The sequence below is a fragment of the Phyllobates terribilis genome, unplaced genomic scaffold, assembly GCF_046119375.1.
Source record: "Phyllobates terribilis strain yellow unplaced genomic scaffold, ASM4611937v1 Scaffold_7__3_contigs__length_470593459, whole genome shotgun sequence".
In the NCBI taxonomy this organism is placed as follows: domain Eukaryota; kingdom Metazoa; phylum Chordata; class Amphibia; order Anura; family Dendrobatidae; genus Phyllobates; species Phyllobates terribilis.
In genome coordinates, this window is record NW_027362767.1 from 431,891,790 (window position 1) to 431,914,427 (window position 22,638).

The 22,638-nt window shown below is 46.6% G+C and overlaps 1 protein-coding gene across 1 annotated transcript in view; it reads left to right on the forward strand.

Annotated features, from left to right (window-relative positions):
• The window catches only part of LOC141155252 (major histocompatibility complex class I-related gene protein-like), a 32,311-nt gene extending 10,373 nt beyond the window's left edge, over nt 1–21,938 (forward strand). The window contains exons 4-7 of the mRNA XM_073642053.1: nt 14,233–14,502; nt 14,800–14,898; nt 16,771–16,873; nt 20,105–21,938. Of these exons, the coding sequence (XP_073498154.1) occupies nt 14,233–14,502; nt 14,800–14,898; nt 16,771–16,805 (404 nt within the window). The 3' untranslated portion in view covers nt 16,806–16,873; nt 20,105–21,938. The remainder of the gene's footprint in view (nt 1–14,232; nt 14,503–14,799; nt 14,899–16,770; nt 16,874–20,104) is intronic.
• The last annotated feature ends 700 nt before the right edge of the window (nt 21,939–22,638 follow it).

Genomic DNA, 22,638 nt, shown 5'->3' on the forward strand with positions numbered 1-22,638 from the left:
TTTTTACGTGACCCAGCCGGGTCATACGGTATGTCCTGCGGGGGTGTGTCCTTGATGATGCCGTTCACATGCAGGGCGTACCACCCGCGTTCCCCGTGGTGACGTGTGTAGGTGACCTTGTCACCGGGGTAGAGATTCCGATCGGGATGGCCCTCTTTCAGCTCGTGCTCAACATCCCGCCGGTTAACAAAGATGTCCCTTGCAAAGTTGGGATCTCTTATAAAGCCCCACCCAGCCTTCAGATCAAACTTTACCACGACTCCCTCGTCGCGGGGGCTGGGGTGGGCTGACTCCGCCTGGCGAACTTGGGCCTTTGTGGCCTTGTCCCAGGCCTCCAGGTGTTCACAGCGCGCCCGCCGAGCACGCCGCTCCTTCTCCAGCTGCCGGAGCTCCCGCCTGCAGAACTCCTTCCTCTGCAGGGCTTCGGCCTGGGTCTCCCGCGGGAACCCCATCAGGTCCCTCCCTGGTTGTCTCAGCAAAACTCCACTCCGCCGGAATAGGCAACCGGTGGTGCTGGTATCGGAAGTAGCATGCTCGGCTGCTGTTTCTCGATCCAGGCGGACCAATCGAAGACCGGCGCGCGTACACCCACTCGGGTGCCGGAGGTGGAGGCGCCGGGAAGGAACCAAGTAGAAGGCTCCCTGTTTCCGTGCCCGGGAGTGAAGGTTTCGGGAGGGCACTAAGTGGAGGCTCCTCAGGGTCATCGCCCCGGGGGTGGAGGTTCCGGGCTGAGCAGCTGCTCCAGGGAGGGCATGGCGGTATACGGGGAGTGCTGATGAAAGAGGCCCAGGAGCAGGTCGGCGCTTGCAGCGCCCGGGGCAGGGGATTCTTTCCTACCTGCTCCTGTGCTGCATCCGGCCTCCTGGTACTCAGCGGGCTCCGCCAGGGCTGGGGTGCCGCTGCTGACATCAGGTGCTGCTTTCCGCCATGCTGCCAACTTTTCTAGCAGCTCGCTCCTCCACTTCACGACCGCAGCCTGATGGGCCTGTTCCACCTGTTGGCTTAGTCCCAGAATCTCACTCTGGAGGAACTACACGTCCTCCGGGAATATTTTACCGGCCTCTCCCTCCAGGGTGAGGGGTGTCGCTTGCCACTCTAGCAGGCCAGAGGGGGAGGCTTGGTCCTGGCGTCCGTCCATTCCGGCTGCCTGGTGCGGTCTGTCTAGACTGGTTAAGACCACACCCTATCTCCATTCCTTTTCTCCTCCTCCTCTCTTCTTTCGGGGGCGGTCCCATGGCAATCTGCTGTCGGTCACTCCCTGTGACGGCCTCCCTGCCTTGACGGACACATCTATGCGGACAGTCACTGTTGCAAGGGGCAGGGTTGGCTTTTGGCGCTATTCCAGGACCCGGCCCACGATGGGAGGTTTCATTTTGTTGTCTTTGAGCACGCACATAATGGCGCCCGTTCTTCTGGGGCGGGCACCACATTCAGTAACATAACACAGTTCTCTAGGCACACTTCACCCGCCGATAACGGGCTGGTCACGTATCCTGTTCGTGACGCCAGACTTGACGCGCCACCTGGGCCGTGGGGTACTCGGCAGCCGGGCCTCTGGTTGCCGGGGGATATCAAGGTGGCTGGCCCAGTCCGTGACCCAGGGCGGTCAGTGCAAAAGGGGGGGGGGGGGGGGGGTTACTTTTATATGGGGTTTTTGGGTTTGTTTGTGACGCCACCTGTGGATTGCGGCCAAAAGGAGCCGCCGCTGTGGAGCAGTCCTCTGGAGCTGGTGTTACGGCAGCAGTGGTGGTGTGGCTCTCCACAGGTAGAGCAAGCTCCAGGGCAGTGAAGGATGTGGAAGTTGCGCTGGGCATTGTAGTGCAGTGAGGGAAAGATGGCGCAGATAAAGAATGGACGGAGGCAGTGCGGTGCAGTCATCCGAGTCTTTACTCACAGTTTTTATGACAGTTCCACTGGTGCACTGTACGGGTGCTAGCCTCCCACGTTGGGCTGCGTTCACCAGGCAAGGGTTCAGCACTTCCTCAGGCAGATTAGGAGTACCGGACAGAACCCCACTTTCTTGTGTTCCTAGCTAGACCGACTTCACGCTGGGTCTTTCTCCCTCCTGTCCTGCGCTGCCCACTCTCAATCCCGCTCGGGTGCTCTGAAGTCCCTCCTGTGCGTCGGAGTTCCCGGACCTGCTTGACCCTCCTGGGGATTAGAATGCGGCTTCGGCAACTGACTATATAAGCCAGAAGCCTCCGGTTTTTCCAGCCGAGACTTGAAGTACACGACTGGGCCAGGGGCCGGTCCCCTTCTTGCGGCCTACGATCCCTCTGTCTTCTGGCAGATTCTGGGCATACGGGTGCCTTCCTGCACTCGCCGTACCCCCTAGGATCCCTTCTTAGAACGGAGCCTACTCCTCTGCTCCCCTCCTGGGCCTCTATCTCTAGGCCCCTACTTGTGGAGAAGAGCTCCTACTGAGACTCTGCTCCCGGACTGTTCTCCAACTACTAGTCTTACTGCTCTGCCACCCTAAGATGGCTTCCCTTTTTATACTCCTACCAAAGTGCTCCCCCCTAACTACTTCCTCCATCCACACCCACTACTGGTTCCCCCTACCTTTGGGTTCCCCCCACTCCAGCCAGGGTCAGGGCTCAGCAGGAACATACATTGTGTCTTGCCCCTCCAGCCGGCCTGGAGCAGTGTAGTGTTGGATGCAGGTGTTGCAGTTCCTGGCAGCACTCCCATCTTACCTGAGAGAAGGAGACACCACACCTCTGGGTGAGGTGCAGTACCTCTGTGGCGACTGAACCCTCAGGGGCGCCACACCACGACTGTGGGGTGCCGATGGGTTGTTGACAGCTAGAGATCTGCTGAAGACCCCTGTGCCTGTTATTACGGTACTTCTGTAATGATCAGCATATAGCTGGACTTCATAAGAGACTCTGATTTTTACTATATACTGCAATACTGTGGTATACAGTATATCACATACACTGTATATCGCAAGTTCAAGTTCCTTAAATGAAATTTTTTTTTCAAACTATAGAAAATAAATAAAAATTCAAAAAAACTTTCCCTCCATGCAAAATAAAGTTAAAAAAAATACACCTACTGTATGTGGTATTGCTGTATCTGTAAAATTCCAATGTATCAAAACATAAAATTAATTAACCTGATTGGTTAATGTCATAAAGAGAAAAAAAATCAAAATGTCAGAATTGCGTTTTTTTTTCTGCAACGCCCTAAAAAATGCAGTAAGAAGTGATCAAAACATCATATTTACCCCAAATAGTATCCATTAAAAATGAGCTTACCACACAAAAGAAGAAGAAGCCCTCACACGGCTCCATTAATGGAAAAATGAAACTGTCACGTGTCAGATAATTTCAGAATTTTTTTCACTTAAAAAAAACAAACAAATTATACATGTCATATATGTCGCCATAATTGTACTGAACTGGAAAATAATATTGCCGGGCGATTTGCACTGCGCCATGAATGCTGTAAAAACAAAAGCAAAAAAGCAATTGTAGAAATGAGGGTTTTTTTCTGCAATTTTAATGCACTTGAATTTTTTCCCCAGCTTCCAGTACATTGAATGGTGTTATTCAAAATTACAACTCATCCCCCAAAAAACAATCTCTCATATGCTATGAGAATGGAAAAATAAAAAAAAGTTATGGCTCTTGGAAGGAGGGAAGTAAAAAATGAAAACAAAAAAAATATGGAAAATTGCCATGATGGGAAGGGGTTAAATTAGGTTTTTATGTTAAAAGTATTTTATAACATTTCTGGCAATGTTTTTTTTCTTTATATCACAATCTGTATTGCAGTAAAAATCTAGAAATTTTGCAAATTTCACCCTGGCCACTGAAGTTATTCTAGAAGCATATCTAATAAAAGTCCCAAATAATGCCTTTAAGTACTTGCACCCTCCCTTGTTATTTTAAGCATCTAACCATTACAAATATCTGTACAGTTCAGGAGGACAATGTTTATAGTACAGAGGCAGGAGTTGCGACCAACAGGTTCATAAGTCGCCCATACACATTAGATTTATGCCATCTGCACCCACCGATATCATAGAATCATAGAATGGTAGAGTTGGAAGGGACCTCCTGGGTCATCTGGTCCAACCCCCTGCTCAAAGCAGGATTCACTAAATCATCTCAGACAGATGTCTGTCCAGCCTCTGTTTGAAGACGTCCATTGAAGGGGAACTCACCACCTCTCGTGGCCGCCTGTTCCACTCATTGATCACTCTCACTGTCAAAAAGTTTTTTCTAATATCTAATCTGTGTCTCCTCCCATTTAGTTTCATCCCATTGCTTCTAGTCTTTCCTTGTGCAAAAGAGAATAAAGATGATCCTTCTACAATGTGACAGCCCTTGACATATTTGTAGACAGCTATTAAGTCTCCTCTCAGTCTTCTTTTTTGCAAGCTAAACATTCCCAAATCCTGCAACCGTTCCTCATAGGACATGGTTTGCAGACCAGTCACTATTCTGGTCGCTCTTCTCTGAACTTGCTCCAGTTGTCTTTTTTAAAATGTGGTGCCCAAAACTGTACACAGTATTCCAGATGAGGTCTGACCAAAGAGGAGTAAAGACCGATAATGACTTCACGTGATCTAGACTGTATGCTTCTGTTAATACATCCCAGAATTGTATTTGCCTTTTTTGCTGCTGCATCACACTGTTGACTCATGTTCAGTCTATGATCTATTAGTATACCTAAGTCTTTTTCACATGTACTGTTGCTTAGCTCTATTCCTCCCATTCTGTATATGCTTTTTTCATTTTTATTGCCCAGATGTAGTACTTTGCATTTTTCCCTGTTAAAAACCATTCTGTTGGTTGCTGCCCACTGCTCCAGTTTATTTAGGTCTTTTTGAATCATCTCTCTCTCTTCTCTAGTATTAGCTATCCCTCCTAGCTTTGTGTCATCAGCAAATTTAATCAGTTTACCCTCAATTCCTTCATCTAAATCATTGATAAAGATGTTGAACAATACAGGTCCCAGGACGGAGCCCTGTGGTACCCCACTTGAGACATTCATCCAGCTGGATGTGAAGCCATTTACAATCACCCTTTGAGTCCGATCACTAAGCCAGTTATGAATCCACCTAACAGTTGCCTGGTCCATTGCATACTTGGTCATTTTTTCAATAAGGATGGTGTGAGATACTTTGTCAAATGCTTTGCTGAAGTCAAGATATACTATATCTACAGCATTTCCCTGATCCACCCAGTCAGTGATTCTGTCATAGAAGGAAATTAAGTTAGTCTGACATGACTTGTTAGTTATAAACCCATGCTGACTCTGGTTAATCACTTCATTCTTATCCAGGTACTTACATACATGTTGTTTAATAATTTGTTCAAAGATCTTTCCTGGTATAGAAGTCAGACTCACCGGCCTATAGTTCCCTGGGTCCACCTTCTTCCCCTTTTTGAAGATAGGAACAACATTTGCTCTTCTCCAGTCTTCTGGGACTTCTCCTGTTCTCCAAGAATTTTCAAAGATTATGGAGAGTGGTTCTAAAATTTCTTCTACGATCTCCTTCAGTACTCTGGGGTGTAATTCATCTGGACCTGGAGACTTGAACTCATTTATGTTAGCTAAATATTCCCTCACAATCTTTCTGTTTACAGATAACTTGGATTCTTCTATTCCTTTAAAAGGACAGTGAAGATCAGTTGATGTTACATTTTCTTTCTGAGAGAAAACAGATGCAAAATAGGAATTAAAAAGTTTGGCCTTCTCAACATCCTCTCTTACCATTTCTCCATTTTCATCCTGTAAAAATCCTATAGCATCTTTGACTTTTCTTTTACTTTTGACATACCCCCAAAATCCTTTTTTATTGCTTTTGACATCTCTTGCAAGCCTTAATTCATTGTCAGCTTTAGCTAACCTGATACATGCCCTGCAGGATCTGCAGACTGCATTATAATCTTCTTTAGATATGCCTCCCTCTTTCCATTTAATAAACATTTCTTTCTTTCTTTTTAGCATGTGTTTAAGTTCTGTGTTCATCCATCCTGGTTTCCTTAAATGCTTCCCATTCTTCCTACTTTTCGGGATTGTTAACGATTGTGCTTTGAGAATCTCATTTTTAAAAATTTCCCATCCTTCCTGGACATTTTTGTCCTTAAGGACATCCAGCCATTGGATCCCTCCTATTCTCTTTCTGAGTCTCTTAAAATCTGCCTTTCTAAAATCTAACCTTGAAGTTTGAGTCTTCACATGTCTTCCTCCTCTAGTTATCCAAAATTCTATAATAGCATGATCGCTGCCTCCTAGGGTCCCAGCCACTTTTACCTCCTCAACCATTTCCTCCTTGTTTATAAGGATTAGATCCAAAGTAGCAGATCCCCTTGTTTTCTCCCCTATCGACTGGTTCGGCCTACTGTGTAATATTTATGTTGATCTTGGACAATTCATTGTCTGAGCCATGGTGTAACTAGAGTCTAGTTGGCCCCAGTGCAAAATTTGGACTTATTAGTGAGATGTTTTAGCTCTTGTAGTGTTTAGCCCTTGTAGTGTTCTAAATCCCATAAAGACATACGTGTTGCCCCTCCCTCCATAATGTAATAATGTCCTAGAGCCTGTACTAATATCACCCATCCTGGGCTCCTTCCTGGTATAATGTCCTCCTTCCTGGGCCCCTTACTGGTATAATGTCCTTCATCCTGGGCCCTCTTCGGTAATAATGTCTTCTGGGCCTCTTTCAGTAATAATGTCAAATAATGTTCCAGTGCCTGGGTCCCTCCTGTAATAATGATTCCCATTCTGTTGCTGTTCTCTAACACATTTAAAAAAAAAAAGAGTCTTCTTACCTTCCTCTGCTCCCACGACACGTGGCTCCACCTTCAATAGCTGGCGAAGAGGCCGGCAGCTGACTTCGGCGTGCCTGCTATAGGCGGTGCATGACGTCACTGCTATGCGTTGCCTGTGACTGGCATGCTGACTTCAGCTGCTGGCCTCTGATTGGCCAGCGGCAGGTATTGAAGTGCTGGGACCCAGCAGGTCTCTGCGCCACAATATATGTCAGCTGAATGTGCATTCTCTGCAGGCCACCCTCTGCGCCCGCAATCGTCATGCTCTTGGTTGGGGACGTTAAGGATCTGGCATGTCTGATTATGGACTGTGAATTATTTTTGTTCTCTCTAAGATAAGATGCCAAAAGACATAAAACTTTGGTGCAACCTCAAGTTGATCCTTATTTTTTAAACTTTTCGAAGCTTTTACACCAGACTTCTGGATTCCAGATGAATCTGGCTCATATAGTGTCCTTTAGTGTCAATAAATGTGTATTATGTTCTCTCAATTATGAATACTGAGGCTATAATTTTACCCCATCCTTTTTGAATCACCCTGTATATGAAGGGGCAGTCTGTCTGGCTAATTTTATTAGCTATACAAATCCCCTGTCTATCATGGCTGATATAAGACATTATAAGGGATCTGGCATAGGTAATGTCAGCCAACTAACTTCCTTCATTTACATCAGGGATGTCAAACTTACACAGAGGGCCAAAATGAAAAACTTGGGCAAAGTAGCGGGCCAACCAGTATACAGTATAATGAGCCCAACATAGTCCTCCATACAGAAGAATGGCCACTCCATAGTCCTCCTTACAGAATAATGGGCCTTCATAGACCTCCATACAGAGTAATGGGCCTCCATAGTCCTCCATACAGAAGAATGGCCACTCCATAGTCCTCCTTACAGAATAATGGGCCTCCATAGTCCTCCTTACAGAATAATAGGCCCCACATAGTTATCCATACAGTATAATGGACCTCACAGAGTGCTCCTTGCAGTATAATGGGCCTCACATAGTCCTCCATTCAGAATAATAAGCCCCACATAGTCCTCCATACAGAACAATGGGCCCCACATAGTGCTCTATACACTATAATGGGGATCATATTGTCCTCCAAACAGAATAATGGCCCCACATAGTCCTCCATACAGTATAATTGCTCCACATATTCCTCCATACAGAATAATGGCGTCACATAGTCCTCCATACAGAATAATGGCCCCACATAGTCCTCCATACAGTATAATGGACCCCACATAGTCCTCCATACAGAATAATGGCCCCTCATAGTCCTCCTTACAGAATAATGGCTCCACATAGTCCTCCATACAGTATAATGGCCTCACATAGTGCTCTATACAGAATAATGGTCCCACATAGTCCTCCATACAGAATAATGGCCCCACATAGTCCTCCATACAGAATAATGGCCCAACATAGTCCTCCATACAGAATAATGGCCCAACATAGTCCTCCATACAGTATAATGGGCCCATATAGTCCTCCATACAGTATAATGGGCCCCACATAGTCCTCCATACAGAATAATGGCCCCACATAGTCCTCCATACAGTATAATGGACCCCACATAGTCCTCCTTACGGAATAATGGCCCCACATAGTGCTCTATACAGAATAATGGCCCCACATAGTCCTCCATACAGAATAATGGCCCCACATAGTCCTCCATACAGTATAATGGCCCCACATAGTGCTCTATACAGAATAATGGCCCTACATAGTCCTTTATACAGAATAATGGCCCCACATAGTCCTCCATACAGAATAATGGCCCCACATAGTCCTCCATACAGTATAATGGCCCCACATAGTGCTCTATACAGAATAACGGCCCCACATAGTGCTCCATACAGTATAATGGCCCCACATAGTGCTCTATACAGAATAATGGCCCCACATAGTCCTCCATACAGAATAATGGGCCCCACATAGTCCTCCATACAGAATAATGGCCCCACATAGTCCTCCATACAGAATAATGAGCCCCACATAGTCTTCCATACAGAATAATGGGCCTCACATAGTCCTCCATACAGTATGATGGCCCCACATAGTCCTCCATACAGAATAATGAGCCCCACATAGTCTTCCATACAGAATAATGGGCCTCACATAGTCCTCCATACAGTATGATGGCCCCACATAGTCCTCCATACAGAATAATGGCCCCACATTGTCCTTCATACAGAATAATGGCCTCACCATTGTGGTGGCGGTTCTGGTGTTGAGGGCCAAATATAACTGCCCTGTGGGCCAGATTTGGCCCACAGGCCGGAGTTTGACACGTGTTATTTATGACGCGCCCCCTGGGCCGTGGAGTACTCGGTAGCCGGTCCGGTCCTTTTCTATTGGGGTTGTCACGGTGGCAGTGACCCGGTCCGTGGCCCAGGGCGGTCAATAAAATAAAGTGAAGAGTCAATTGGGGCAATAAAGATTTGGGGATAATGTTCGTGACACCACCCGTGGTATGCGGCTATAGGGGGCCGCCGCTGCGGTGCAGATCCACTGGGGCTGATGATGACACAGCAGAGATAGTGCAGCTCTCCACGGGCAGAGCTAAGCTCCAGGGCAGTATATAGGACTTGATGAGGTAGACGTTGTTGGCAGGGACAGTGTAGTGCAGGGCCGGTGACGCAGCAATAAATTAAGGACACAATGGGGTGCAGTCTTCAGGCTTTACTCACAGTTCTTACGCAGTTCCAGATTATCACTGCAGCCGGTTATAACCGCCCACGTCATCCTGTGTTCTCCAAGTAAGGGATCCAGTCAACTCCCAGGCAGTTCAGGTACACTTAGTCGGGATCCCCTTCTTATGAGCCTCTCTGGCCGTCTCTCTGCGCTGGCTCTCGCCCTCCTGCCCTGCACCTCACAATCAGTGTTCCAAGCCAGTGGCCTCGGGCCTTGTCAGGCGACTTACTCTCAGTCCCCTGGACCCTATGTGGCCACCTTTTCGGCGATGTACTTGTGTATTTCGGCTGCAACACCTTAAAAATGCTGCGGCCTCCGGTTGGCTAGCTGAGCCTGGTTGTTCTCCACTAGTCTGGGGCCGGTCCCCTTCTGCAGCCTGGTCCCTCCACTCAACAGCGGTCGGGTGGATGAGGGTCCCACGGAGAGCATCCACGCTCCCGTGCCCCTGAGACCACCTCTGTCTCTTCTTCCTTCTTCTGGGCCCCTTACTCTGGGCCCCCTCCTGTCTGGACCTGTCACAAGCAGGACCTCCCTCCTGGGCTTACAGCCGTGACTGAACCCCTTCTAGAAGGTTCCCCTTCTTCTTATACCCTCTGCTAGGGTTCTCCTCTTTGTTGCTTCCTCCACCCACACCCACTACATGGTTCCATCTCCTTTGGCCCCCCCCCACCTCCAGCCAGGGACAGGGCTCAGCCGTGACCAAGAGCATCTTGCCCCGTCTGCAGGTCTGGAGTGGTGTAGTGCTGGATGCAAGTGTGTGGGTTCCGGGTAGTGTTTCTTCCTTACCTGGGAGTGGGGTGCCACAACTCTGGGTGAGGTGCAATACCTCTGTGGCAACTGGACCCGCAGGGGCGCCACATTTACATCATCCATACAGGGAAGAGAAGGAAGCTCTCTCTTATGTCAAAGCAAATGCAGAGGTAGAGATGCTGGGACTGACGTTGACAGCAGGACAACAGTGGAACTGTGATAATAATAATAGTTTATATTTTTATAGCGCCAACATATTCCGCAGCACTTTACAAATTTTAGGGGGGACATATACAGACAATACAGAATAAGCATATCTCATATCGAAAGGAGTGAGGGCCCTGCTCGCAAGCTTACAGTCTGAGGAAAATGGGGGAGACACAAAAGGTAAAAAGTACATATATTGTATAATGCAGCCTTGATATACTATATAGGATAAATAATACATGGACTGGTCGCCGGCCAGTATGTGTGCAGTCCTGACAGAGGCTATTAAGTGCATGGTTGGTATGAACCTGAAGTTGAAGAAGATTTTAATGTGGGGGAAAACTGGGACGGACAGAGTGTGTTTAGGCGATACACCAGTCTAAGGAAATGTGTTTTTAGGGTTTGCTTGAAACTGTGGGTATTGGGAATTAATCGAACTGTCCTAAGTAATGCATTCCAAAGAATTGGCGCAGCACGCGAGAAATCTTGGAGACGGGAGTGGGAAGTTCGGATTATGGAGGATTTTAGTTTTAAGTCATTTGCAGAACGGAGGGCACGTGTAGGGTGGTAGACTGAGACAAGAGAGGAGATGTAGGGGGGTACTGAAGCATGGAGCACTTTGTGGGTAAGCGTGATAAGTTTAAATTGAACTCAATATTGGATGGGCAACCAATGCAATGACTGGCACAGGGAAGAGGCATCGGTGTAGCGGTTGGCGAGGAATATGATCCTGGCTGCTGCGTTAAGGAGGGATTGGAGAAAGGAGTGTTTCGTAAGAGGGAGGTCGATTAGTAGAGCGTTGCAATAGTCAAGACGAGAATGAATAAGAGCTACAGTAAGAGTTTTTGCCGAGTCAAAGGTGAGAAAAGTCCTGATTCTTGAGATGTTTTTGAGGTGTAGATGACATGAACGAGCGAGTGATTTGATGTGAGGAGTGAAAGAAAGATCTGAATCAAAAATGACCCCAAGACAGCGGGCTTGTTGCTGGGGAGTAATGGTTGAGCCACAAACGGAAATGGCAATATCGGGCACAGGTAGGTTAGTGGAGGGAGGAAAGACGAGTAGTTCAGTTTTTGACAGATTCAGTTTTAGGTAGAGGGAGGACATAATGTTAGACACAGCAGAAAGACAATCACTGGTCTTTTGTAGTAATGCAGGGGTGATGTCCGGAGCAGAGGTGTATAATTGGGTGTCATCAGCATAGAGATGGTACTGAAAACCGAATCTGCTGATTGTTTGTCCAATAGGAGCGGTGTATAAGGAGAAAAGAAGGGGGCCTAGGACTGATCCTTGAGGAACCCCGACAGTAAGGGGAAGTAGGGAGGAGGAGGAGCCGGCAAAAGACACAGAGAAGGAGCGGTCAGAGAGATAGGAGGAGAACGAGGAGAAAACAGTGTCCTTGAGGCCGATAGAGCGGAGCATAGTGAGGAGGAGCTGGTGATCCACAGTGTCGAATGCTGCAGAGAGATCCAGGAGAATCAGCAGGGAGTAGTGACCATTAGATTTAGCTGTTAGTAAATCATTAGAGACTTTAGTGAGGGCAGTTTCAGTAGAATGTTAAGAGCGGAAACCAGATTGTAAAGGGTCAAGAAGAGAGTTGTCTGAGAGATAGCGGATGAGACGGGAGTGGACTAGGCGTTCCAGGAGTTTAGAGATAAAGGGAAGATTGGAAACAGGTCTGTAGTTGGCCGTGCAGTTCAGGTCAAGGGATGGTTTTTTAAGTAATGGTTGTATGCTGGCGTGTTTAAAAGAAGAGGGAAAGATACCGGATGAGAGGGAGAGGTTGAAAATTTTAGTTAGGTGAGTGGTGACAACTGGAGCAAGGGACTGAAGGAGATGTGAGGGAATAGGGTCACTGGTGCAGGTGGTAGGGCGAGAAGATGCAAGGAGCCTGATCACTTCATCTTCCGTGACTGGTTCGAAGTCAGAAAGTGAGCAAGATACAATGTGGCGGGGGAGAGCATGCATAACATTTGGGGATTGGGAGAAAATTTCCTGTCGGATATTGTCAATTTTTTTCTTTGAAATAATTGGCCAGATTGTCAGCGCTGAGGTCGGTGGTCGGGGCCTGTGTTGTTTGATTGAGGAGAGAATGAAACGTGTCAGAGTCGTTTAGGATTATTGGAAAGTGAGATGATGAGGTTGTTAAAGTATGTTTGTTTGCAGAGGTGAAGGGCAGAGTTATATGTTTTCAGCATAAATTTATAATGGAGGAAATCTTCGGGCAGATTTGATTTTCTCCACAGCCTTTCAGCGCACCTGGAGTACCTCTGGAGAAGACGTGTTTGAGGCGTGTGCCAGGGTTGTCGCCGTCTATGCTGAATTTTTCTTTGTGTAGGAGGTGCGGCTTCATCCAGGGCGCATAGCATTATTTTGTTATAATGCTTCAATGCAGAGTCTGGACATGAGAGGGAGGAGATTGGGGCCAATGATGATTGCAACCTTTTTATAAATTTCTGGCTGTTAATGGCGCGTAAATTTCTATAAGTGTGGACGGTGGGAGTGTCTTGAGTAGAGTCACAGTTCTTGACAGAGAATGAAAGAAGATTATGGTCAGAGAGTGGAAGGGGAGAGTTAGTAAAGTCATGTACTGAGCAAAGCCGGGAGAAGATCAGGTCCAATGTGTTCCCGTCTTCATGTGTAGGAGAATTAGCAAGCTGTGAAATGCCGAAGGAGGAGGTTAGTGATATAAAAAAGTGAGCGGCAGATGGGGAAAGAGAATCGCCAATTGGGATGTTAAAATCTCCGATGATTATCGTGGGGATGTCGCAGGATAGAAAATTTGGAAGCCAGGCAGCAAAGTGATCCAGGAATTGACGGGGGGGACCTGGAGGGCGATAGACAACCGCCACTCGCAGGGAGAAGGGTCGGTAGAGTCTGACTGTGTGGGCCTCAAAAGACGGGAAGATAAGGGAGGGTATAGGGGGGATAACCTGAAAAGTACATTTTGTTGAAAGAAGCAGATCAACACCTCCCCCTGATCTGTTGTCAGGTCGCGGGGTATGAGAGAAATGTAGGCCACCATAGGAGAGAGCTGCAGCGGCGGTAGTGTCCGACTGCTGGATCCAGGTTTCAGTGAGAGTCAGAAGGTTGAGGGAATTAGAGAGGAAAAAGTCATGGATGTAAGAGAGTTTATTACAAGCTGAGTGAGCATTCCAAAGGGCACAGTTGAATGAAACAGAAGATATGCAGGGAATATTAATGAGATTAGCAGGGTTTCTGAATGTAACAGGGAAAGAGTTAGTGTTATTATTACTGGAGGATCCTGGGTTGGGAGAAATATCACCTGCGACTAAGAGAAGGAAGATACAGAGAGTGAGCAGATGATTGAGTGATTTGTGAGAGCTTTTCCTGTGTTGTATGGTGGGAATGAATGGATCTGTGTGGTATAACATTGTGAAGAGAGCATGACAGCTGTACATAGGAGAAGAGAGGCGTGAGGGGTTAATATGGATGAAGTGTGCCGAATTTGTGGGAGAACGGTGAATGTGGATGATTGTAGCAGCCAGAATATAAATGGCATAGATACAAATGGTGAATACTGTTTGCCAAAAAGATGACCTGGAAGCAAGTTTGTTTAATTGTCTTGCATGTCTTACCTGTCTCCTGCCCTGTCCAACTGCCATTTTCTAACTGCCGCGGCACTTTGATAAATTATGGCACTTCGATAAAGTATGCATAAATGCTATATGCATAAATGCCCCCGCAATCCTTAAAATTCTTACCCCACATCAGTAAATAATGTTATCTGCAGTCAGACATATGCTTTTTCTTTTCTCCCTCTCAGTTCGGCCCCAGGTGAAGGTGTCCAGTCAGGAGAAAGGAGACACCATGAAGCTTCACTGCCAGGTGTATGGATTTTACCCCCGAGCTGTGGATGTGAAGTGGATGAACGGGGAGGACGAGGTTCACTCATATGAGACCACACACGTCCTCCCCAATCCTGACGGCACCTATCAGATCAGGGTCAGCGCAGAAGTGACCCCCAAAGAGGGTGACAGCTACTCCTGTTATGTGGATCACAGCAGCCTGGAGGAGCCGCTCCTCATAAAATGGGGTGAGTGTGATCTACGTAGTCCGTATGTCCAAAGGAAAACATAGTCTAGATACCTTCCTCTTCATGTTAAATAGGGTTTTCTCTTTTTTGGTGAAAACAGCCATTTTGGTCTTTATAGTTTATCTACTTATAAAGATATAATATTTTCTTATTTTATTGCTGCAGCCATTTTTGTAAAGCAGATAAAAGGAAGTGCAGCCATATTAGTTGTCACCCGTCAAACAACTTCTCGAAAACATATCATTTTACCTCTTTACATCATAGATGATATCATGTTCTCCTTGTTTTACCTTTTAGAATCACCACGAGCTTTCCTCCTGGCTGTGATCATCAGTGCGGTGGTCTCCATCATTCTTATTTTCACATCCATCATTGCTGGAGTTATTATAAACAAAAGTAAGTATCAGGAATAAAGGGCTCTCTGCTGCCGTCCACCACAAAATGGCGACCGCGACCAATCAGCAGAGCGTTGTTTAGATTTGGCGCCAATCTCGGTGATTGGTCGCGGCTGGCGTCCGTGACCAATCAGCAGAGCGTTGTTTAAATTTTGCACCAAAATCGCTGATTGGTCGGGGCCGGCCACCGCGACCAATCAGCAGAGCGGGGTTTAAATTTGCCGCCCATATCGATGATTGGTCGGGGCCGGCGGCCGCAACCAATCAGCGTCGTATTAGTGAGGACCGGGGAGCGGCGCTGCCTGTGCGGGTACTTCCGCTGCGAGCAGCTGGGAGATGAGCGGCTGCTCGCAGCAGAAGCATCCCGACCGGCGGCGCCGCTCCTCGGTCCTCCGATCACACTTGCCGTCGGAAGATCATAGCGGTGTTTAAATTAGGCGCCAATCTCGCTGATTGGTCGCGGCTGGCAACTGCGACCAATCAGCAGAGCGTTGTTTAAATTTGGCGCCAATCTTGCTGATTGGTTGCGGCTGGCAACTGCGACCAATCAGCAGAGCACTGTTTAAATTTGGCGCCAATCTCGCTGATTGGTCGCGGCTGGATCACCGATTTGGGCGCAACATTTAAATAGCGTCCGCGACCAATGAGCACAGCGGTGTTTAAATGTGGCGCTAAGATCGGTGATTGTTCGCTGCCGATATTTAAATGTGGCGGCCAAATCAGTGATTGGTCGCGGTCAGCGCCAGCGACCAATCAGCGATTTTTAACACAAATGTCCGGACCTTTGTAACACCATGCGGATACTATGGGGACATCAGCGGCTAGCGTGTCAAGGGAGGACCGTGGTGCGGCGCTGTGGGTCGGGATACTTCTGCTGTGAGCGCCCGCTCATGTCCTGGGTTCTCGCAGCGGAAGTATCCGCACAGGCAGCGCCGCTGACATCCATGCGCCTAGGGTGTGAAGGGAGGACCGGGGAGTGGCGCTGACATCCAATTGGTCGCGGCCGCTATTTAAATGTGCCACACAAATCGGTGATTGGTCGCGGTCTTGGCCCGCAACCAATCACTGATCTTGCCGCAAAAGTTAAACACTACTGTGCTGATTGGTCGCGGACGCTATTTAAATGTGGCGCCAAAATCGGTGATTGGTCGCGCCCGGCGTCGGCGACCAATCAGCACAGCGGTGTTTAAATGTGGAGCCAAGATCGCTGATTGGTCGCGGCCGATATTTAAATTTGGCGCCCAAATCGGTGATTGGTCGCGGGCAGCATCTGCGACCAATCAGCACAGTAGTGTTTAACTTTTGCGGCAAGATCAGTGATTGGTCGCGGTCTTCGGACCCGACCAATCATCGAATTGTCTTGGTGAGGACCGGGGAGCGGCGCTGCCTGTGCGGGTACTTCCGCTGCGAGAACCCGGGACATGAGCGGGCGCTCGCAGCAGAAGTATCCCGACCTTCAGCGCCGCTCCCCGGTCCTCCCCTCCTCATGGAGGTCAGCGGCGCCAGCGGTCGGGGTCCTTCCGCTGTTACCGGCCGGGAGATGAGCGCCTCGCGCCGGTCATCTCCTGGCTGCATCGCCGCTGAGCTCCGTCCCGCAGATGAGCCGCTAACGGCCGCCATCTTTTTTCAGAAATCCCGCGGCGCTGATTGGCCGCTGCCGGACCAATGAGCGACGCGGGATTTCCAGGACAGACAGAAAGACAGACAGACGGGATAAGACGATTATATATATATATATATATATATATATATATATATATATATATATATATATATATATATAAGGAATCAGGAGGTTTGTAAACTTTTTAGAATACAGTTATTATGTCTTCAGTTTTTTACAGCTAATCCCATCTCCTCTGCTTCATTTCAGAAAAGAAGAATTACACCGCAGCCGGCAGGGAGTAGATTTGACTATTTGTGATGTCAGAGGGGCCGTGTCAAGTATTACTGCTGTTAGAATTATATCCAAAAAGGTGTCATTTTTTATTTGTATTTACTGTACCTTTCGAATAGTCCAAGCTGCTCAGTACTGTGTGAGGTGGGATAAAAGCCAAGACATGCTAAGTCATGTGACAAGGCTCGTTAAAGGGTCAATATTGACTTTTAGGATTACTACTTCCTGTAGGTGGCGCTAGAGTTCTAGTTCTCTTCCTCTCTGAAGAGACAATTTGCAGCCTTCACTCCCACACACATTGTATCTTCAGTGGTCCCTGTTACCCTGTGTCACATAGGCCCACCATAGCCCTGGTTCCTCCAAGGCAGCCCTGACAGATCCCGTCCCCTACACAACTCTCTTGGTCTCAGTATAGCCATATTCAGCTTACTATCTTCTACCAAATAGTGGCCTGACATCAATGACTTCTTTTCTGTTGCCAACCTCTGCCTCCAGGCAGTAGTCACTGTCCTATGACCAATATCACTCCCTCCGGGCTTGGGGGTCACTGGTCCTATTCAATTAAGTACCAGGTCATGTTGCAGGCATTTCTCCAGGTAAATGGTGAACCATGACTCTCCCTAACTTCAGCGGCCCTGGCGGCATCAGCTGTCTCGGCCTCAGTAGCAGTACAGACTGGTCACCACTTGTCTCTTTCACCAGACAAGGCCCATACTATTGTTACACGCATGGTGCTAGGTTCAGATAGGGGCGAGACAGGTTACATGAATTCTTTGGAATCCTGGGGGAACCGTTACTCAGGGCGACCATAGACCATGTGCTGCAGTTTCTCTCAGGCACACAGGGGTATTGACCCTCAGGCACAGACACGTAGGTTGTTTCACTTGCTGACCAGACACACTTGACAAGAGTCCTCATAAACGGTAGAACAGTAGCATTTAATAAGAAGCCGCACAGCCAGTGCAAGTTAAGTCTTATGAGTAACAGGCTCCAGTGACATACAGTACAGTTTCCTTAGCAGCACAGCAGTTCACAGTCTTCCCAGTAGTACAGGACAGCACAGTTCTAATGCAAAGGCACATTAATGAACACAGCATTCTTTACAGCACAGTGAGATGGAGGAGGAGGGAGGGTTTGCTGAGGGAGATGATCCCTGTGACACCATTTCTTACAGCCCTTATCTTTCTGCCTGACAATACTCTACTCTGCTAGTTCAGGAACTCTACCTGACCTGTGCTTAGCTTCACTCCTGACTTGAATCCTTATCAGTTGCAGGGGGGCTTCTGTGAGATACAGAACACACACACCACCTTTCTCTTTGGCTCCAGCCAGACAGTAAACAACTTCCCCACAATCCCCCTGGGGCTCTGCTAAAACCCTCCCCTTCTCCTGTGACTGTGTTAACCCCTCTAGTTGCTGGATGCTTCTGGAGCACAACACTTCCTGTCTCATTACTGCTAATAGTTGCTGAATACTTTTAAAGCTACAGCACTACTTCTGCGTGTCACACTATCCCTCATCTGTCAGATGAGCTCCTCTGTCGCGCCATTCACCGCGTCATAAACACTCACCTCAGACATTTTCCTCATAAAAGTATAAATGCATTAAAAGTACGATGTGTCCAACATAACATCACCCAACGTAACATTTACAAGTCATGAACCTTTGCCCAGAATACCGAAAACATCTCCAGGGACTGTGAGCTCCGCACTTTACACGACAACATAGTGCTGGTGGATGAAAGGCGCCCTTTCCCATTACTGGAGTCCTAATGGCCGCCTCCCTTCACATCCACCATTCCATACTCCGCTCGCCTCTGTCTAACATTTAACCTTTGCACGGCTGACACTCAGTGGCGTCAGATGAAGTCATTTCCATACACGGCGTCATGTCGCTCTGCTGACACGTGTCTGCTCGGATCATTTATACAGTAATTTCCTCAGGATTCTCATTATACTGTCCTGAATGTCGGCAGCAATGGCGATTGTCTATTTTTTGCCATCATTCATGGATCCTTTGTTATAGCACTTCCACATTATTACTGGAACCGAAAGATCTGGACACTGACAAGTAGAACAATCGTGTGTTTCACAATGTGCCATTTTGAGCATTCACATAACGCTACCACTCACCAAAGAGAGACCCCCGACTGACAGGAAGGAGACGACGGCCTCTGTGATGTCTGACACTGCTGAGGTCAAATGAAAGCTGAGCTCTGATTGGCTGCTCTGGTAAAATGAAAGCTGAGCTCTGATTGGCTGCTCTGGTAAAATGAAAGCTGAGCTCTGATTGGCTGCTCTGGTAAAATACAAGCTGAACTTTGGTTGCTACGGGTAACAGACAGTTTTACTGTCAGACGGTTGTGATGAATGAGGCCGATATCATCCTGTACAGACCACACAAGGGGACACGGGGGCAGTTATCGCAGCCCACCCTGAATTATTAGGGAAACCCCTGTCAACGGTTATCAATTTCATTCTGCTTTTTTTTTTGTGTTATTTTGCATCTTTTCATCTTTTCGCAGCTTCAGACTCGTCCCCTGACTCTGATAAACCTGCATGAGTATCTAGATAAATGAATGTGGTCATAAAGACCCTCTTATGGTGATGAGAGGGGTCCAAAAATGTGAGAAAAAAATATTGATATAAGAAGAAGAGAGAAAAATGGCGTTGGGAGATCTGTGTAATGGTACAGAGTAGATAAAGTACCTGCCCCCTCAGGTCTCCCGGTTATCACTCTGAGCAGGTGACTGCCATTGCTACGAGCACAGTGGAGAATATTATGGTTTCCTGGCTACATTGAGCGTCAGGCTCCATTTACACATATTGAATTTAGGCACCAAATGACTGCAAATCGGCTACTTCAGATACACCCAGAGATCTGTAATATTTCTGTAATACGTTGTTCAGTGCTGTTCTCGGCAGCGCGCGTCCTGGTTACACAGGATGATGTGCTGCCGAGAGCAATGATTGTTTTTGTGCAGCACAAAAGATCCTTTTCTCTGATGAACAAGCGTTTTGCTGGTTTGTCCGGTGATCGGCCGTCTGTTTGGACTGCACAATTATCAGGAAACGAGTATTCCCAGGAACCGTTCACAATAAATGCATCTTAGGAGTCCGGGCTGAGGATCGTCAACAGGCAGATTGCAGCTCAGGAATCATCTATGTTTGTAGAACGTATTCAATGACCATATTACTAATGTGTAGGAAGGTCTCCTCTGTGCCATGGTGATAAATATATTATTGGTCTTAAGCCACTGTATTAGAAGATCAGTATAAATAACTCTATTTTTTTATCATTTTATTTCAAGGAGACGATACGAGATGCCATTACATCCATTAACATCAGCTGCACTGGATCCGTCTTTCAACTTGTTGATCTTCAGTTATGTCCGTTCAGGCTTGGAGATTACTCGCAAAATTAGGGAAACGTTCTAATTTGAAATATTTCAAGGAAAGGATTGTATGTGATATATATGGACTTATCAGCTTTATGGGGAAAGCTCAATCACTACAACCTTCAGAGTACTCATCATCACGCTGATGAAGTCTAGAGATGATGACCGGTTTATTCACTATTACAGAACTGATGCATGAATTTAGTGAGTTTGGCCTCATTCAGACATACGTTTTCATGGATAGAACATGTACCTATTATAGTATATGGACTTGTTCACATGCCCGTTTTTTACCGCCATCATGGATGAAAAGTATCCATAGAAGTCTATGAGTCTGTGAAAAACACGGACAGCAAGCAGACGACATCAATGTACAGTCAGTGATTAACATTGCAAAGAATAGGAGAAGCTTTATAATTCATTTATTTATTTTATTTATTCAAATGTAAAAATCACTATTGAAACTATGATGACACCCAAATCCAAAACAATGGGGACTCTCGAATCGAAAAAACCGGGGACCCTCAGATCTAAAACACTGAGGACCCTCAGATCTAAAACACTGAGGACACTCGGATCCAAAGCACTGAAGACACTTGGATCCAAAGCACTGAGGACATTTGAATCCAAAACACCAAGGACCCTTAAATCCAAAAATATGAGGACACTCAGATGCAAAGCACTGAGGACACTCTGATCCAAAGCACTGAGGACACTCTGATCCAAAGCACTGAAGACACTCGGATCCAAAGCACTGAGGACACTCGGATCCAAAGCACTGAGGACACTCGGATCCAAAGCACTGAGGACACTCGGATCCAAAGCACTGAGGACACTCGGATCCAAAGCACTGAGGACACTCAGATCCAAAATACTGAGGACACTCGTATCCAAAACACCAAGGACCCTTAAATCCAAAATACTGAAGACATTTGAATCCATAACACCATGAACACTCGGACCCAAAACACCGGGGACACTCAGATCCAAAACCCTGAGGACAGACAGATCCAAAACACAAAGGACACTCGGACTCAAAACACCAAGACGATTTTTTTGCAAACGTGAGCAAGCATGGACATCTGAATGAGGCCTTAGTGCAGCTTCATACTCTTACTTGTATGAATGATAACTGGGAGTTTGGCTTATTCAATATTAGTTGTAGAGTGTCTGTCTCTTCTATACGTCCTTTAAAAAGACCAATAGGTAAAATTTTACTTTTCACAATATTGTCACCTGGGATGTAATACACAGTAGCAGATACAATACTAATAGCACTGTATGTTAATACTGTGTATCTACAATATAATGTAATACAATGTTTTTAAAAACAGGTTTTTAAATGATTGAAAGCCGAATCTGTCAGATTTTTTTTTAGTTCTAATTAGAGATGAGCTGGCACTAAAATGCTTGGGTGCTCGTTACTTGGACTAAGCAATTCCTAATGCTCGGGTGCTCATTTCGAGTAACAAGTATAATGGGAGTCAATGGGAAATTCAAGCATTTTTCCGGCAGCCCCTATAAGGAGATCTGGGGGCCAGTGAAAATGTTCAAATGGATGGGAAAAGTGTTGAGTGGAAGCATGGGGAAGACCCCTGGAAGCATCTCTGACTCACAGATCGCTGCTGAGAACTATTTTGTCACACTTTACTCCTCTTTAACCCCTTAAGCCCCGCGGGTGGTTTGCACGTTAATGACCGGGCCAATTTTTACAATTCTGACCACTGTCACTTTATGAGGTAATTACTCTGGAACGCTTCAACGGATCCCCCTGATTCTGAGATTGTTTTTTCGTGACATATTGTACTTCATGATTGTGGAAAAATTTCTTCGATACCACTTGCGTTTATTTGTGAAAAAAATGGAAATTTGGCGAAAATTTTGAAAATTTTGCAATTTTCAAAATTTGAATTTTTAAGCCCTGAAATCAGAGCGATATGTCACACAAAAGAGTTAATAAATAACATTTCCCACATGTCTACTTTACATCAGCACAATTTTGGAACCAAAATTTTTTTTTTGTTAGGGAGCTATAAGGGTTAAAAGTTGACCAGCGATTTCTCATTTTTCCAACAAAATTTACAAAACCATTTTTTTAGGGACCACATCACATTTGAAGTCACTTTGAGAGGTCTTTATGACAGAAAATACCCAAAAGTGACACCATTCTAAAAACTGCACCCCTCAAGGTGCTCAAAACCACATTCAAGAACTTTATTAACCCTTCAGGTGCTTCACAGGAATTTTTTGAATGTGGAAGAAAAAAATGAACATTTAACTTTTTTCACAAAAATGTTACTTTAGACCCAATTTTTTTTTATTTTCACAGGGGTAACAAGAAAAAATGGACCCCAAAATTTGTTGTACAATTTCCCCTGGGCACGCAGATACCCAATATTTGGGGAAAAAACACTGTTTGGGCGCACGGCAAGGCTCGGAAGGGAAGG